The following is a 17,900-nucleotide window of genomic DNA, read 5'->3' on the forward strand; positions in this document are numbered from 1 at the left end:
CCATCTCCAAACATGTCCCAGAATACACACTCTCTGCTTTTTCCACCGGCCTGAAATGAGTTTAAAAAGTACGAATCAAGAGGAAGTTTAGACTCAGTCTCTAATCTCTTAATGGAAAATATAAAGTTTAAAATCTAAGATTTTATACACAAGCTTAAAATCATGAGATGGCTAAGCTCAGTTGATACCGTGAATTGGCCATCGTAGAGAGGTTACAGAGCTAACGTTTCGAGTGTCAGGCAAACTGTCATGGAGAAAGCTACAGATTTAACAAGGTGTAAAAGGGGGATGTGAATTCCTTTCATTGTACAGGTGATGTACATACCTTTATGTGTTTAAAAACCAAGGTGATGTTCTCCAGCAGTACATCTGCAGGCTCGGGGTACATTTCAACGGACATGATTATGGAGTTCAGCACCCTGATAACAAAAACAACAAAAATACTAAATGAAGTTCTAAATAGCTTCGAAGCAAACAAATATGTAAATACATTTATTGTAAACAAAAAAAATATGTAAATGTATTAAAATCTCTTGCAGAAGTTGTCAATGCTTGCTCACTTCTAGTTCTGAGCCTTGGTCTTTGATGAGAGACCATAATTTAGGACCATGAGGTAGGTTTGGATGTTATCATTATCTTCGCCATACACGTGAAGGATGTTGTATATTTCAGTTTTTTCTTTATAATTTTTTTTTAACGGCAGTCTTTATACTTTGATTTAACAAACGTCTTTAATTTTCTTGCTGCTGAAATACAAACCTTGTTTTGTTGGTTCCTCTGGTGTTCTTGTCTGATGTAAACAACTCGGTAAGATTTTTGTACATTACTCCTACAACCATTGAGCCTTGATGGAATTAAATTGAATGAAAGATAACTAAGGTAAAGGTCAATATTTATTGCCTGGCGTGGGAGCTGTCAGAGGGTTTTGATAGTGTCTCGATAACCTGATCCCCACTCACTGGGGTTGATTGGCAGCCAATTCTCTATAGTTGGCTCCCCTCCCCTCCTTTACTCTCTGTAGGCGACGATTGATCCTCCCCCCCCCTCCCATGGTGTGTTAAAAAGTTTCAAATATGGTCGAAGATATTTTGTTTACTTCCTCTCTTTTCTTATTCTATGTTTGGCAGAACTGCACCGTGGAATTGTTTGCGCCTCGATTTCAAAGAAATGTCTGTTTTTTTTTTGTTTTTGTTTTTGTTTTTTTTCCCCTTTCTTTTCTTCACAGCTATTTCTCGATGTATCTCTTCCGCCATGATATTACTGCCATCGGATAACAAAAAAATGTTAATCAAGGGTTCAGATATTACTGAGTGAGATTACGCCTTAACATACTCACCATTCTCGTCAGTGTTTCGATATGAAATTTCCACAAAGTTTTCGTTTTTGGGATCAGCAAAACGAAATTTTTTGCCCCTGTCACGGTGAGGGCGACTTGCAAAAACATCTACGATTACGGGTTATACAGAAAAAAAAAATTCATGTAATCTCAAGACTATTTAGATATACGTGTTTTTAAGGTGTCGATTTATTCCGATAGTAGAATATTAAGCCCCATATATCATTAATCAAATTTGCTTGAGTGCCACGGGTCTTGTCCCAGCTAAAAGTAAGACTCATCCAGTAAAATTTTCCAATAATTATTTCATTTTCCCCAATATCAGGTAAGAAGGAAGACATCATTTTGTAGAATTTAGTTTATAATTAAGCACTACCTATTTGGAAGAAAGGAGGAGCTATGTCACTAAATTATTCAAAACGGAAGAAGAAAAAATAGCCAAGAGGGCTACAAGGGACAAGCCTGCGTGGACATTGAGTAGGGCCGTGAAGTTACTTTGTTTTGTTTTTTTTATGTTTTTTGTTTTTTGGTTTTTGTTTTAATTTTCATCTTCATTTTCCTCATTAGGCTTACCTGCGACTTCGCCTGAGAAGGAAATGTTGGTAGTTGTAGAATTCAAATGTGCTTGAATGTGTCTCCTCAGGAAGTCCTCAAAAGCCAATGTGGAGAACATCGCGTAAAACTTTGTACTGGACGACGTTACATTTTTGAGTAAAGAGAACGCGGCCTGTTTATAGGAATCGAAGGAGAGTTATTGGCAGATATATACCTAGAGAGGTTTAAGAAGTAATCTTTCATTTTCATCATTGCAATCAATTTTTCCCTTGAAGTTTTAAAGGTTGTAACGAGCCATTAGTTTTTGACAGAGTAAAATCTTCGAGATGGGGTAAACTACATTAACCCTTTAACCCTTTTTGCTATTGGCGACAACATAATTTCATGCAGTTCCTGTGTGTTCTATTCTGGAAAAGCAATATCATAATCAAACTGCATTACCTGAGAGTCTTTCTTCCTTTTAGGGTCAAGATTTCTGTAAAAATCCAGAATACGACGCCTCTAAATGGACCAAATAAATAAACAAGGGCTCAAACAATGAATCAATCAGTCACGTTTGCCAAGCTTTCAGTCATTCTTCCAGATTTTAAAATCTGTCAGTCAATCAGTTGGTCAGTCAGCCAGGCAGACAGTCATTTAGTTAATCAATGATTTGCCCTCCTCATACGAGTTAACCAGTTTTTTAAGTCATGATTTATATATCAGATATGCTTTTAGTATTGCTCTAATTATGAATCTTTTGCCATTACCTTTCCATGTTCTTCCTGCTCCGTTATGTTTCCTGCGAGAATAATTGACGGAAAAGTGGAATTGGAGGTAAATAAGCGATGTTTTGTTTATTTATGTTTGTTTGTTTTTTAATAGCTTTGCTTCGTTGTGGTTTCCCCTTTTGTTTGGCTTCGTTTTTTCCCTCATTTCTCTTAGCGAAAGTCCTTCCTATATACCTAATTAACGAACTTCTGTGGTAAATCAAAATGTTATCAATCCTCATGAAACCATAACAAGACATGTACAGTTTCAGGTAATTTAGTGTCAACAACTGGGTTGAAAACGTAAATTAGCCACCGTAAAGGATAAAATAGCTGACGTTTCGAGCGTTAGCCCTTCGTCAGAGCGATTAGAGGAATTGTGGGTTGTGTGTGGGTTTATATGCAGAAAGTGGAGCTACGCCATTGGTGGGAATATGGTGACGAGAAAACAGGAATAAATTAGTTGAATGAAAAGCACTCGTTGATTCCATGGGGATTAAGGGTGCCGATTTGGAATATAAATTTTTGTTCTAGTGTTTTACGGCTTTCCGAACTGCCTAGATGTAAGGAAAGGCCGCAAACTGCCATATGCTGTTTAGAATGATTAGGAAGATTGCGTCCTTGTCATTTCTTTCCACATCGCGAAGGTGTTCTCGGAATCGGTTAACCAGTCGTCTTCCTGTTTCGCCGATGTATAACTTATTGCAATAAGTGCGAGTTTCACTTTCGACTACAAGTTCCCGTCGAGTTTAGCCACCGTTCGGTTCATACATTTTTGAGCTCAAAATGAAAATGCAAGAAATTTTTGTTTTGCTTTTCGAACAATAAATATTGTTTCGAAGTGTTGATATTTCCTAAAAGTATTATTCAATAACGTAATTTAAATTGCACAATTTCAATTTTTTGTATTCATAACTCGATATACGCATGCTGAGCATAAACCAATATTTTAGTGAATTAGCATGCAGATAGTGTTAATTTGTCCCAAGTTTTCATTCACCTACCCCAATTTCTAAATGCTTTGAATAAAATGCGATTGCAACGCTCTCCTTGACCAAAGTCGCGTCTGATATAAATCCCCCACTTTCTTTTACCATCAAGTAACGTAAAATTTCCAAGATTTGATTGAAGATTGCGAGAACAGTTTCTAGTAACTTTGTTGAGTTTAAGACATCGGCCTAATGATTTACAACACCAGTGAAGGGAAGTATTTGGAAGGAAGCTCTCCTTGACCAAATTTGGGTCTGATATAAATCCCCCACTTTCTTTTACCACTAAGTAACGTAAAATTTTGAAGATTTCCAACTTGAAGATTGTGAGAACAGTTTTCAGGGACGGATTTGTTAAGTTTAAGACATCTGTCTAACTCATCACACCATTGAAAGGATGTGTTTTGAAGGAAGCTACAGGATTCCCAATTCCACCGGCCTAGCAGTCCATCCTTTTTAAGCCTCGAACAAGTTGTTCTTTTCCTGAACGAAGAGTCTTTGGAGCGGATATCTTTGCATTTGTTCCCTGCCAACGAAGCATATCAAAGAAAAATAGAGGTCTACTGAATTGTTTTGAACACCGGAAATAGCAGGATCCTGTTAGATGGGAGTTACTATTGGTTTCATTCAGAAGGGAAATAAACTCATCTTGTGTTTGCTTTCTCTGGACATCTTTTCCTGATAAACTTTTTCGATCTAAACCAAAAGAAGTGGCTGAAGCTTAATTAACCGTTCAAAGTGAATTTTTAAAAGCTCATGTCTCAAGTTTGAGTCTTTCGTCTCGACAGACCATGGTTCTACTTGGTTTTGTCATTTATACTACGTCAGATGTAGTTATACATTGAAAACGGAGCATCTCAAACATTTGACGCAACTACTTCTGTGTTATTTGGCAAAAAAATTTGGCGAAAATTCAAAAATTCAAAGAAGACGGAAAATGACAAGTAAGTCATTAGAGGTGAAGTTTTGAAGCGACAATTTGAAAATAAAGAGAGAGCAGTTTTTGAAGAATACTTCTCACTTAGGAGAAAAGCCTAAGATCGAAACTGCCTCAGTCAGGTTTTAAAAATCGTGATACTTGAAATATCTCTAAAGGGTCTGCCATTCCCATTTTATAATCCAAACATTTTATTCTTCTTTTCATTTCCAACTTAAAAGCTGAAAGACCCTTTTTCAACCCTTGTTGCCGACATTTGCTCGTAATGTTGACATCTTTTAAAAATTTACACAATGCTAAATTTAAGCATAAATTCGTTATATGTGATGCTAGGGAAATGTCGCAAAATTTAGGTATTGTTTTTCTGTTTATCGATGACAATTCAAAAAAACTCTTTTTTTTTTTAACCAAGCTTAGTTGCATCTCACACAAAATAAGTCTTTGCAGCGAGGAAACGCATCCGACAATTCGTGAAGTCGAAGCAGTTGGAGCCAAGGCAATTTGAATTTAGTGACATACATGACATAAGGGATGAGGCGAAGTTTAAAATGCAAAATAATTTGACATGCATTCTATGTAACATTAGTTAACATTGCATAGATCGGTCTTTGACAACTTTTATCTCAAAGGTAGCACTGATCCACGAAAATCGGCTGGATTTTATTTTAACCGAAAAAGTTAATTGTTTTGCATTGTTTTTTTTTCTACCAAAGTTGTCCATATTGGCGATATACCGCAACTTTGGGATGTTTTCCGTTCAAGGAATATGGGAGAAATTTTAACTTGTACTCCAAAAAACGACAGGGAATACTCATATCTATTTATATGTGATCCATTCATATATTATGTCAATGGTTTTGAAGGCTTTTAGCAGTAAGGAGTAGTTTCTTGTCGATAAGTGGTACTTAGAAAGTAGAGATGTCAAGTTAAAGATGTTAACCCACTCGCCTAGATCGACTGTCATGAAGAAAACTGAACTAAACGCTAACGCGTGCCAAAGTGCTTTCATCATTCCAGGCTTGAGATGTACTGCGGAGACCCAAACGTCAGAATATAGCTTGTCTTTCCTTAATCCACGTTTAATGATGCATGAAGTACATCCAATTTTGCACCAGATATTTCCAGCTGTGTATTTTATTTTGTAATATTAATGTGATCTTTTTAGCGAACAAACAATAGGCCGATTATTTTTTTCCCCCTCTTGAACGGAGTATAGCCAGGTAATGATGTAATGCATCCGGGTGCTCCAAAGAAAAAAAACAGGAATAACTAGCTTTTCTGTTGACGTTTTAGGTCTTACAGTCCCGGATGGGAGTAATTGCCAACTGATCCTTATTATACCGCTTGCTAACTATCACGCTGTTAATGGGAATCGAAACATACCACGAAATTGATCTATCAGCAAATTCTTTAAATTTACGAACAAAATATCTACATGCTTCTTGAAAGAAAAAAATAATCAAGACAGAAGGAGGTATTATGCGAGGTTGAGGATCCTCTGATTCCAGGAGAGATATTTGAACTTCAGTCCACAGAAGTCCTCCTTAATTGATCTGCCATATTTAACGATCAGTCTGCCATATTTAATTAGATCTCTGCGCACCCCGGACTCCTAAGGCCGCTGCCAATGCCACGAAATTTGAATATCGAGTTCCTTAATTTCTCTTTCCTTTACCTTGCATATCCATGAATTAAAAGCAACGTCCCCGTTAGTGGTATTTCGTGCGAGGTTTTAAGGCAAGTTTACGCGAATTTTGGGATGGAGACATTTCAAGAGGAACAGCAGAAAGCAATAGATATTAAGTTTTTCGAAAGTAATGATGTCTTCTTTTTGTTACCAATTGGCTACGAAAAATCTCTATTATATCAAGCAGCGCCAGTGATCGATCGCCTCTCCTCTCTAGAAGAAAGCGGTCACAATATTTATTGTGCCGTACGTTAAAGCTTTCACAGAAGACCAGGTGCACTATCTTAAAGTACAAGGGCCGAGAGGATTGTCCACCTTCAACTTTCGGTCTCTTTGCGAACGGTGCTGCAAAGCTAAATTAAAACTAGTTGTTCCTTGCAGCGATTCTTTGGACTGAGAAAAGAGTCGCTCTTTCTTCACGCTTGCAGCGCAACTATCTTTTATAGAAATCCATGAAATCCTTGAGATTCTGTGACAAATAATCCAACTCTTTTCGACGACCGTGGTACTGTTTACGAATGCAAGCAGAAACCGCGTGGACGTTGAAATCTAGTTTCGTTAACGCGATGCTAATCGAACTTCGTCCTCTTCTTACTCCATACCAAAAATCGCTCATAATCTTTTCCTATATCCTTAAAACATAGTATACATTTGAACTCGGACGCTGAATTGCAAGTTTAACCGAAAATGGAGAATGAATTCACTATTGACGGTCATATATTTGAACTGCGGATAAAGACATGAATGAAAGTGATCTTCGCAGTGATGTGCACTACTTAGGCAGTAGTGAAAATAAGGCCTGAAAAAAATTCAGGCCTGTACCGTCTATTCTTCACTTCACGGGTTTATTTAGAACCACCATCATGACCAGCTTCCAGTTGGCTTGTTAGCTCAGTTGGTAGAGCGCTGCACCGGTATCGCAGAGGTCATGGGTTCAAATCCCGTACAGGCCTGAATTTTTTTCAGGCCTTATTTTCACTACTGCCTAAGTAGTGCACATCACTGCGAAGATCACTTTCATTCATGAATTCACTATTATTGTTTAATTCACTGTTATTGTTTATCTCGATAACCTTCTCGCTAACACGTGTCACTTCGCAAAAAAAAACATTATGAAGAGACGTTGCGGAACACGATTAGTGTCAGGTTTGCGTAGACGTTCCCTCGCTTCCGTTTCACCATCAGGGGAGGGTACGACTACAAGCAGGCTATCGAGCCTTAGGTAAACCTTATAGGGACACGATCTTATAGTGACACATGCAACGCACCCCGCCCCCTCCCTTCACCCAAGCCCCTCCTTTCCCTGACCATAAACAGTGATCGGTTCCTAGGTATGTGGTTAGTGTAGGGTTGTTTTTATGTTCTCTTCATCAGCTCAGAAATGTTGTAGTTTAGTAAAGTCTTCATTATACAGTTAACTGTTATATACTACAAACTTTATTTGTATACTTAATAAATATTCATTGCACCAAAATTGATTTCTACGGTTCAGACCTAATTACCGGTTAAATGATTAATCAGTTTATCATAAACTGGTATTCCCGGGCAATTTGATTCTAAGACAGATAATTATTCCACATAATGCCAACGGTGCCACTTAAGTGTGATTAAATATCATCAAACTAGCTAAGCTTGGGGTTAAGAAAATGACTCGACGGCTGGACAAAAAAAAAAAAAAAAAAGCAGTAATACAACTTGAATTAACTTGAATCAGCTAAAGCCTAAGCAACATAAGTGAAGCTGGTTATAAATGCATTTAGTATTTTCCCATTCCATGGGCAAGACAAAAAGTTCAAAGTCCCTCGATTACTCTCGATCTTGCACAGGAATCCCAGTGTCATTGTGACTTTGACGGGCTTGAGAGTTTCCTCTATTGTCACCTTGCCTTTGATCAAATGCGCTTGCGTGGAATTTTTGGACTCTTCTTTTAAAACGCCCCCTTATCTAGATAGGAATTAGAAGTCAAATAACAGGCACTCATTATATGTAACAAGCTTTTCTTGATATGAATTACGGGGACTCAAAATTCATATTTACCTCACTATTTCCCAAGCAGTGAAAGAAGAAAATGAATAATCGCTTTTAAAAAATATAGATATAACTTCGTTGGTTAATTGGTAAACAAACGAGCAAATAGATGCAGAAATAAGAGAAGCTTTCCACTTTTTTTAAAACTTTTGTTTTGTTTTTGTTTGTTTGTTGGTTTGTTTTTTGTCATGAATGTAGGGTTGTGTCTTTTAGAACAACTCAGCTGAAGGTCTCCTTTCCTTATCAGCTATGATCGTTTACTTATCTGAGGCTTATTTTCCTGAATACAATTCTATCCGTCAGATGTAATCGATTCATGGTGACTCCAGTATCATAATTAAGCCGAGCTAAGGCTTTGAAGATGAAAATGCAAGGGAAAAAGGAAGGTTTAAATGGTCTCCAGTCGGCTTCTTTACGTCATGGATCTGGTATGTGAAAGTGAATCTGAATTATTCTTGGATATGGAGACGCTTTTCAGTATTCCTGACGCTTATCACGTTATACGTATGTTCTTATACCCTTAAGGTTTTAGATGACTTTACCTGAGTGGAATTAAGGATTACAAAAATGTAGGAGAAGGCGATGTGTAACGGCACAAGGAAGCCAATCAGCCACGTGACACCCAGCAATGGAGCTAACACCACGCATGCACGGACACCAAGCCTGTAAGAGACCAAATGAATAGTCACTTGGAAAACAAAAGCGTTCATCTGAAATCGATATAAAGAAAAATTGAAAACTCTTAGCTTAAATTGAAGGCAACGAATAGTCGCGATATAATCTCGGGAGTGACAAAAGAAGCAGTTTGAAGGTCGTCCATCGAAAACGCACTATATTTTATGTGCTACGGCGTCATTCAAAGCCCACCAATTCCAGGCTAGTTTTTCTTTGTAACAAGCTATGATGCTAGATTGTTTGTCGATTGGAAGCATTTAAGAGGCGGGAGAAGCAACTATTATTAGCCCACCTGATCTGCTCAGTCGGGCTATCCTTCACCTGTTGGATTGTTGTTACTTCCTTTATAACCCGCACGAGGATCGTCATGTTAATCTTCAGGGATTAAAAGGGAAAACAAAAGAAGACGGAGGATATGAAAAGAGAAAAACTGAAATATCGGATACTTTTGTTGCACTAGCTTATGTTGTAATTTTTTTTAAAGAGGACTAACAAAATTGATTGAAGTGCACAAACCAAACATTTATTCAATGTTTTTTTTTTTTTTCCCTGTCGTCAACGTTGACCGACAAAAAATATAATTAAAAAACCTTCATGAGGAATCGAACACTGCAATTCTCGGCTTTCGCTTATGCTCTATTGCAGAGTTTCATAGAATTTTAAAGTACAGTAAAATGTAACTGGAACAACTTTCCCAATTAGTACGTAAAATTCGATGCAGAACTCTTCAAAGGTCCCCACAGGAAAAAAAAAATTATGGCGCAATGAATTGTTTCATTTGTGTAAATTACATTTGGCAAACGTCGTTGTCAACTGCTGACGTCTATTACTAAATTCGGTATTGTTTAATGTCAAATATGTACCGCAATCATTTATGGATCATTTTCCCAATGGATCGTAAAGCGTTACATAGTTTCTTTGATAAGTGACTCCTAAGCTCGGCAGCTAAAATCTGTTGTTTTTAGACGTAAGTACCCCAACTACTTACGTCAGCGATCCCATTCACAAATTGAAATTGAGTGAAACACCATTAGTTTTTGACCAATAATTGCAAAAATTAACATAACAGGTCACGTATTTCAAAGGGACGTGATCACAAATCTTTTGCCAGGGCTATAAAGGATTTTGCCCACAAAAATATTCCCAATGAAGGTCTTTCCTGTGATGGTATGTTTGTCTGCGTATAATGTTGCGCATTGGAGATTTGCATTTCAAACATCTTTTTTCCTTTTTTCCAATAGTTGCGTGACACAGTAACGCAACTGTTCCGCAATAGATTAACTGCTCTAAATAGGCAGAAGTCATATTAAATTAATCCAACTTTGGGAAATTTGTTTTTTAAAGGTTGAAACAACCATTGGACAAAATAGGATTCAAATTAATAAGCATTCTATCAGTGTGAGAGAGATTCGTTAGAAGTGAATTTTCGAGCTAATTTTTAGCCTTCTATCTCAGGGATTTGTTGTGAGGGCTCTAATACCCCAGGGATCAGCCGGAAGCCTGAATCGCTCTGGAAATTTGAATAACTTAGTGACCCTCATAAACTGTGAAAGTTTGAAAGAGATCAGTGAGATGGCATGTGTCGACGGTCTGCCCAGTACTCTCGTATACAGACTATTAACTTATAAGCTCAAAATGAACTTAAAGAAGATTTTTTTTCTTTCGTGTTCTCTTGAGCTTGGGACAAAAGCAGAAGCCTTGAAGATTGCAAAAGAAGAAGTTTATAAATGAAAGCACCAGTGCTCAAAATACATTTTACACTCAAAAGCCATATTGTTAGACCGGAATCAAACCCAAAGTTGAAATGAAATTGCCTTCCACAGAGCGTGCGAATGGAAACACATTTGCTCACCAAATAGTTGGCCTTCACGGATCAAAGGATTTGCAGGTGTCAATTCTGTTTTTGTTTCGATAAGAGTTTCCTTGACAACTTCTTTTCAGTTGCAAATCAGGTGTAAATCGTCATGTTCCACTTTGTCTGTTCAGATAAATTATTACGCCTTTCTTTAGTCAGGTGTGAAGTTTATTAACCCGTGCTCTAAGGTTTGGTGTAGCAATCACTGATTTGAAGTCTGCAGTGAAGATGAACATTTACGCAAGTCTTGTAATTCTTGTCGCATTTACCGGTAAGGTTCTTTCTCTCTCTTAAACCGGGCTGAATTTGCATTATTTCGATGAGCCCTGTATGCTGTTTATATCAGTTGTCAATATGCTTTTGGAAAGTGAATCTGCTTTAGTAAGGTCAATTTAAAAAGTTTTATGTAGTAGGCAGTAGCAACATGGTAATTTTAGAATGGCTTCGTGCTCAACATTATCTTTAATCAGAGTTTTCTAGACCATGAAGGATAGAGAATATATATTACATGATGACTTGAAAACAGTGATATCGGTAAAAGTGGTATCGGTTGTCCCAGAAATATTTTCTGCTCTTGGGGAATAATCGTGTAAGGCTTGTTCCTACGAATTGTTACGGATGATTGCTTATACCTCCTTCGTTTAAGAACCTAGCCAAGTTTTGCAATGTAAGATAAACTCGCTCCTAAATGTTGTGTTTTTTTTTTTGTTTTTTATTTGACCAATAATTCATCCTGTTAATGCGGTGTTATATTTTTCACCTGTTAATCATTGAGTCAAAATCAGTTTGCACAGCAATTTATATTAGGTGAAACAGGTATGAATTCAAACTTTGTTCGAATACCACTTGCAGCAATTCAATGACTAATATCACGACGTTTGATTATTTCGTTGTCGCTTATATTTGTATAACAACAGGCTAGTTAGACTGTTGCGAGGGCAGGTGATACTTGAAGCTGCCGAGCAGTTTCTTTTCATTGCAAATAAACTATTATTCTCCGCCTCTTTCGCTTTCTTGGTTCTTGTGAAGCTTAAGAATTACGACTATTTTTTTACAAGATAGAACGCGGGAATCTTTGTGTAGGAAGCTTGAATAACTAAAGAAACATGACTCTACGATTAAGATGCGTTTTTCTTCTTCCCTTGGTAGGTAAGTTTGCATTTGAAACGATTATTATCGACCGAAGCAATATTTACAATGTAGAGGGTTTGCATTTTGTCAATCATTCATCAATCCTCAAATAGCTGATACGTTTCTTTGGAAATGAGAAGTTTTTTAATAACCTTTTAGGTATTTTTTTCTGTCCGAATTAACATGTCAAAGAACTCCGACCATAAGGGCTAATTTTGTTTTCAGTGAAATGTGGTAAATTCGTGAACCTTTACATACAGCAAACGAAGCCATCTGTTATTTAATGATTTCCTTTTTCTTTTAATAGCGAAGTATATTCGCATTTCAAACCGTTATATTTAAGAGTCAGTTTTACTTTGTGATTTGTTGGTGATATGGTGGTTCGCATTTTGGAAGATCAAAATCTGTTGTTTCACATGACAACAATTTATTCCTCTCCATGTCAATTAAAACAAATGGTAATAATCTCTCTTATCCACTCTCTTAGCTTAGGGAAAAATTTTCCAAAACGTATCAAAGGAAGGCACTGATGATTTTTTGTAAGGTTTTACATATCTTTGCGATGTTAGATGCATTTTGTTTTAACGCCTTTTGGGTTAATAAAGTGCAGCAACTTTGCTCTGTGCTGAGGTGTCTCAGTAAATTGGTCCAACCTATTGTCTTGTGGTGAGACAAAAAATACCGTTGTTCCGGTACCACAATATAAATAACTTCAACAGGGATTATTTTGGATTTCAAAACTTTAAAATTGGAAGACCTAGATTTGCCGACAAGTGTTATATTTTTACAGGAAAACATTGTTAGAGCCATACAATCCATTGTCTTCAGTGCCAAGCCATTTTCAATTTCATATGACAATGAAATTTTAATATTTATTCAACGCAGTAGAACACAACCAAATATCGGTTTCGAAAGTCATTTCAATATCATTTTTGTTTCTCAATCGAGTTTCATAACTTAAGGGAGAACAATTTTCATTTCCTGTTCTGGTAAGAAAAAATCAATTGAGCTGGATAAAAAGTCAATATGCTATTTTTAAACATTTATTATGCAGTTCTTTCAAACCAAGTGCAAGATAATTTTACGAAAACCTGACTGCGAAAACCAGACTGCCTGTTATTTTTAATCAAATCACATCGAAAGAAAAAGTTTCTAATTAAAGGGGATGAAGACTAAGAACCCTGCTGTTTTTCTTATCTCAAAAATTTTCGGTTGCCAAGAAACATGTTTTCTCTACCATGACAACGTCGGTTTGTTTTGCACCAAACGCAACTCACATGATCATTGATTTGAATTTATTGATGGTTTTCTCATTCAGTTAATTGAATATTTTTTGTGTTAGTTTTTTGTTACCTGGTTTCCTATAGGAAAAATTCGAAGAAGTGTAGTCGAGTTTAATCTATGTAAACAGTATTCAGGTTTTCAACTATGTATTCAGTATTCAACAGTATTCAACACTATTTAACAGTATTCAACAGTATTCAACAGTATTCAACAGTATTCAACAGTATTCAACAGTATTCAACAGTATTCAACAGTATTCAACAGTATTCAACAGTATTCAACAGTATTCAACAGTATTCAACAGTATTCAACAGTATTCAACAGTATTTAACAGTATTCAACAGTATTCAACAGTATTCAACAGTATTCAACAGTATTCAACAGTATTCAACAGCATTCAACAGTATTCAGTATTTAACTATGTCTGAGTATTCAGGTTATTGCAAACTAGTGGTTCGAACGATGGAATAACTGAACTAACTCGAACGGGCCATAAGTGTGATAAAAAATCGAACAAGAGCTATTGTAAAAAAACGAAATAATGAAAAAAAGAAAAAAAAAAGCAAAACAGATGGTGGTAAAACAGAGAGCCTCGACGACTTTGCCTTTTTCTCTATATATTTTCACTTGTGACTTGGATGTTTTTTTTCTCCGTATGTCTGTGTGTGGGGGTATGTTTTGATAGATGTCATCATCATGGGCTTACATCACTTTCATGGGCTGAAAAATTCACCATGCAAACTGACACAGTCAATCTTTGGCAAAACTCCATAATTCGCTTGTTATATTTTCCCAGGCATTCAATTCGGCGTCAACGAAATGTGAAATCACCTTGTAAACCACCGGCTGAAGTAAAGTTTGAATAGATATAACATGGAATGTCTTTTTCTTCTCAGCTGCGAATCTTTTGCCAGCTTTTGCTGCTGATTTTAGCAATACAACATGTGGCGGTATGTGCATGAAAGTCCTTGGCAGGTCTGGAAAAGTTCTGTTTCGTCGTTGTCGTAACAACAAGAATTTTACCAGAGCCTTCACTGTAGAAATGGATGTCATCAAGCAACTGGGGGCGAATGGCAAAGAGATCAGAGGGAAGCGATCAATGAACCCTAAGGCTCAAGATTTCGAAATGACAAAACTGAACAAATCCGCTCTGTTGCATGGCCTGAAGGCAGTGAAGCTCACCGCTAAGGCTCATTTCAAGGCTCAACAGGCAAATCTGGACGTTGACATCTACATTCTTTGCCAAAACGGAACGATCAAATTTGATGATGATGAGATAGTAATGAAAACTGGCTCATTGAAATTATTCCTGAAGGTACACACTCATTTTCCGCGAAATTTAAGCTGTTAAATAATCTATAATGTTATCTCTGTGACTAGACATCACGTAGGGCTCAGCGGGAGTGTAAACTACTTTCGAGTTGGTACTGAATGGGACGACTTGAAGGACTTAGCTATTTTAACTTGACTCCACTGGATTTAATTTTAGTTTTAGACGGGAACAGAAGTCTTTCTTTTTCCGAACTATGCCACTTTCAAGGAAAAAGCATGAGTTAAATTTACAATACAGAAAAAAATTGAATCTGCTGAGTTGTTTAGATGATTAATCTTACTCAAAGCATGATCTAAATTTGTCAGTCCTTTAGCTTTCATTGTTTGGGCTAACATAGGGCCAGTCTAGGCATATTTTTGTTTCCCTGAGACAGACATATGCTTTAGACTTATGGGGATAGAAGAAATCAATAATTTGTCTTCATAACAGGCCTTCAGTAATAAACTGGGTCCACCCCAGCTTTGATTTGATTGAAATATGATCCAGACTGACCCAGAAGGTGGTGCGAGACAATCGCAGAATTAAGTAACAAAACAAAACAAAACAAAACAAAACAAAACAAAACAAAACAAAACAAAACAAAACAACAGCAACCAAAACAACGCAATCCCAAATACTCCCGACATTGAATTGAAAATAATTTTAATTATTTCACTTTACAAGCCTAATAAGTTCAAAATTTGATTCTCTTTTTTTTTTTTTTTTTTTTTTTTGTTTACAGCTTGAAAACTATACTTCCAGTGAGGCGAAGGATATTGAGTTGGGACTCATTGTCCAGGGAAGAAAGGGTCAAAACCCAAGGAAAGACGAAGACATCAAAGACAGTGACGGTAAACAAAAGAAACTCAATCGAAAAATACCATGCCGGAAAACAGGTAAATGCGGCAAGCATTTCCGCTTTGGCAGTGGAGACGATACCGACGATGAAATGTCAGCTGCTAGTAAGGTAAAGTTCTGAGTGAAGTTATTATGCAACAGATCTAAACACCCCTTTCTGTTGGTTGTCCTGCGTACTAACCCAAGTAGGATGACTTTAGGAAACCGTGAAAATATTCAATGCATTTTTTTTCTGTATTCTAGATAAGTTCAATTTGAAAACCACCTCCTTGGGAGCGTTCGCGCATCATATTCTGCCATTGTTAAGTCTGCGGTTTTTTTGTTTCTTTCTAACCTACGACAATTTTAATTTCATTAGTTTTTTCATGTTTTTACTTACTAGTGCAAAGTAAATGGTAAGTTCGCCAACTTTAGCAGCGGTGGCTACCCAAAGCTCGAGAATATCGGTAACAAGTACAGGATTGCTTTCCGAGTACCCGCCAATTACAGCAGAAGCATTGAGATTGACCCAGGAGTGACATTGGGGGATGAACTTGATGACGAAGACGACAAAGACGACAAAGACGACAAAGACGACAAGGACGATATAGACGATAAAGAAGACAACGCAGTTTCTGTTCAGCTGAATCTCTTGTTGCTTTTCGTGATGCTGACGGCCATATTCGCGTTGTTTTAATCTGATGTCGGGGTGGGAGGGGAGAGAGGGAAGGAGTGGTGACGCTATTATTAGTGGGAGAGCGTGTGCTAATGACACTCCATGCATGTATATTTTACTTTTTATAGCCTACTTTCAGCCGTATTCAAGCTCAAAAGAGTGGTAATCATAATAACCATGTTAAAAACACCGAGAAATGCCCCTCGAAAAATCTCTCATAACCTTTGAAGTTTCCTCTGGAAATGAACACATTGTTTTAAACCAAAATTGTTTGATTTTTAGTCTAGAAAATGAAGCAGCATCTTTTGAAATAGTATTTGTGATTAGCAGCAGGATAAACAAACCCTTGCCTAGCTCATATCAAGAAACCTGTGATAGTGCCACCCCTCCCTCCCCTTCCTCGTATTTTAAACCATTTTACTATATTCAGAATTCCAACTTAATACTTATATTTAGAGATGTATTCCTTTTTCTATCGTAATAGTCGATGTGAAGTTTTGAGAGGAGCGAGAGACGAAATAAGATTGGTGAGGTCCTGGGCTGCCCAAGAGCTGTTTCCAGTCTCTTCTTGTTTTCTCGAGGCCATTCGCTTCGCTAGCAGTTTAGACAATTAGTTTTTTTTGTTTTTTTTTAGGATTATTTGCTTTATCATGGTGGTTACGGAAAAGAAAAAACGATAAACGTGCAACAGCTGTACCTGCATGGTTATATTACGTTTCTATTATCCTTTACAAAGTTTAATAGCCTAGTGAAATTGTTATCATTTGTATGTTCTACTTCATACACTGAATTGATTGCGATACCTAATAAAATCGTTTGCACTTAAGTTCATTCATATAGCTAATGGCTATTTGCAGATATTAAAATTTACTTCTTTATAAAACTCGAAGGCTTCTCCGACATCTCATGGAGCTAAATCTTGACTATTTAGTCATAGAATAATATAAATATCGTAACCGTATCATGAACCAGGGTATTTGATTGTGGAAGTTGAAAAAATATTCGAAGAAAGAGAGCAAGAAGCTCAAATTGGCTAGAGAACTTCTCAGCTGCAGCGGTAACCCTGAATCTCACGAGTGACAAATAATTAACTCCTCCTTGCAACATCAACACAGTATTCAGATAAATTATGGCATGAGAATGAAGAAAATTTCAATGAAGGGATGATTAGTTGATTCAGAACCAAAGTCTACGAACTAACTTCGTGAGAATTGTATAGCAGACGGTAGGGAGAATTGCGAATGAAATGTTACGAGTGAACGGTTTTAAGCAGAAACCTTACAATTTCGATTAACTTTTTATATGGGGATCGGAGTAAATGCATTTTACAATTGATACAAGATGGTACGTGGGCATTCCTGTTTAGGAAGATTTGTCGATTAGTTTTTCGCTTTACCCATGAGCTACAGTCAGGAAAAAAAAAATTGCCATCATTTACATACGAGCGTTCATTATGTTCGAAACTAGGCACCGAGTAGGTCAACAACTACTTCTCGTGGATTTATAAAATAGCCACAACTAAGACTAAAATTTTATGTTTTTGTTTGAGGGTAAAACTGGACTCCTCAGCACTTGCGAACTTTCTAATGGTTACAAGAGTGAGTATAATCCAGTCTGGGTTATGATCATACGAGTGATAAACAAAATCGAATGATTGCGAGGCAGGGGTAAATTTAATTAGAAAAGGGCGAAAACGATTGCCCAACTTTGGACAACCGAAAGTAATGTAACCGATTTATCAGAACTGTGATAGAATTGCGAAAAAAATTCGCATTGGCAAAAAATACTTATAATGCTATAATTTCAGCTGATGTGTATTGTCGAGTTTTAGACAGGGAGGGGGGAGGAG

The 17,900-nt window shown here is 36.9% G+C and overlaps 3 protein-coding genes across 4 annotated transcripts in view; 1 reads left to right on the forward strand and 2 right to left on the reverse strand.

Annotated features, from left to right (window-relative positions):
- The window catches only part of LOC149051496 (adhesion G protein-coupled receptor L4-like), a 9,760-nt gene extending 7,442 nt beyond the window's left edge, over positions 1-2,318 (reverse strand). Inside the window, exons 1-5 of the mRNA XM_089186744.1 lie at positions 1,910-2,318; positions 1,337-1,444; positions 760-844; positions 326-419; positions 1-50 (exon numbers count right to left, since the gene is read on the reverse strand). Of these exons, the coding sequence (XP_089042870.1) occupies positions 1-50; positions 326-419; positions 760-844; positions 1,337-1,444; positions 1,910-2,009 (437 nt within the window). The 5' untranslated portion in view covers positions 2,010-2,318. The remainder of the gene's footprint in view (positions 51-325; positions 420-759; positions 845-1,336; positions 1,445-1,909) is intronic.
- Positions 2,319-8,059: 5,741 nt separating this feature from the next.
- On the reverse strand, positions 8,060-9,325 carry LOC149051497 (uncharacterized). The gene is made up of 3 exons (XM_089214350.1): positions 9,249-9,325; positions 8,824-8,944; positions 8,060-8,197 (listed from the first exon to the last, which is right to left on the reverse strand). The coding sequence occupies exons 1-3, from the start codon at positions 9,323-9,325 to the stop codon at positions 8,060-8,062; spliced, it is 336 nt and encodes a 111-aa protein (XP_089070476.1).
- Positions 9,326-10,331: 1,006 nt separating this feature from the next.
- Positions 10,332-16,877, forward strand: LOC149051498 (skeletal aspartic acid-rich protein 1-like). Of its 2 annotated transcripts, none has more exons than XM_089184721.1 (4): positions 10,332-11,082; positions 14,123-14,541; positions 15,281-15,505; positions 15,779-16,877. In XM_089184721.1, the coding sequence occupies exons 1-4, from the start codon at positions 11,040-11,042 to the stop codon at positions 16,070-16,072; spliced, it is 981 nt and encodes a 326-aa protein (XP_089040847.1). In that variant the 5' UTR covers positions 10,332-11,039; the 3' UTR covers positions 16,073-16,877. The 2 variants fall into 2 exon arrangements, with proteins under 2 accessions (XP_089040847.1, XP_089040850.1); XM_089184724.1 differs by lacking the exon at positions 10,332-11,082 and adding an exon at positions 11,792-11,960.
- Positions 16,878-17,900: the final 1,023 nt, after the last annotated feature.

This window comes from Pocillopora damicornis, chromosome 1 (genome assembly GCF_964200805.1).
Source record: "Pocillopora damicornis chromosome 1, jaPocDami1.2, whole genome shotgun sequence".
Taxonomy (NCBI): Eukaryota; Metazoa; Cnidaria; class Anthozoa; order Scleractinia; family Pocilloporidae; genus Pocillopora; species Pocillopora damicornis.

Coding starts and splice junctions, on each gene's coding strand:
- LOC149051497 (XM_089214350.1), bottom strand. CDS start 9,325: ATGACGATCCTCGTGCGGGTTATAAAGGAAGTAACAACAATCCAACAG. Junction 8,945..9,248: donor AGCCCGACTGAGCAGATCAG/GTGGGCTAATAA, acceptor GGTCTCTTACAG/GCTTGGTGTCCGTGCATGCG. Junction 8,198..8,823: donor TAATCCTTAATTCCACTCAG/GTAAAGTCATCT, acceptor ATTCCTATCTAG/ATAAGGGGGCGTTTTAAAAG.
- LOC149051498 (XM_089184721.1), top strand. CDS start 11,040: ATGAACATTTACGCAAGTCTTGTAATTCTTGTCGCATTTACCG. Junction 11,083..14,122: donor AATTCTTGTCGCATTTACCG/GTAAGGTTCTTT, acceptor TTTTCTTCTCAG/CTGCGAATCTTTTGCCAGCT. Junction 14,542..15,280: donor CATTGAAATTATTCCTGAAG/GTACACACTCAT, acceptor TTTTGTTTACAG/CTTGAAAACTATACTTCCAG.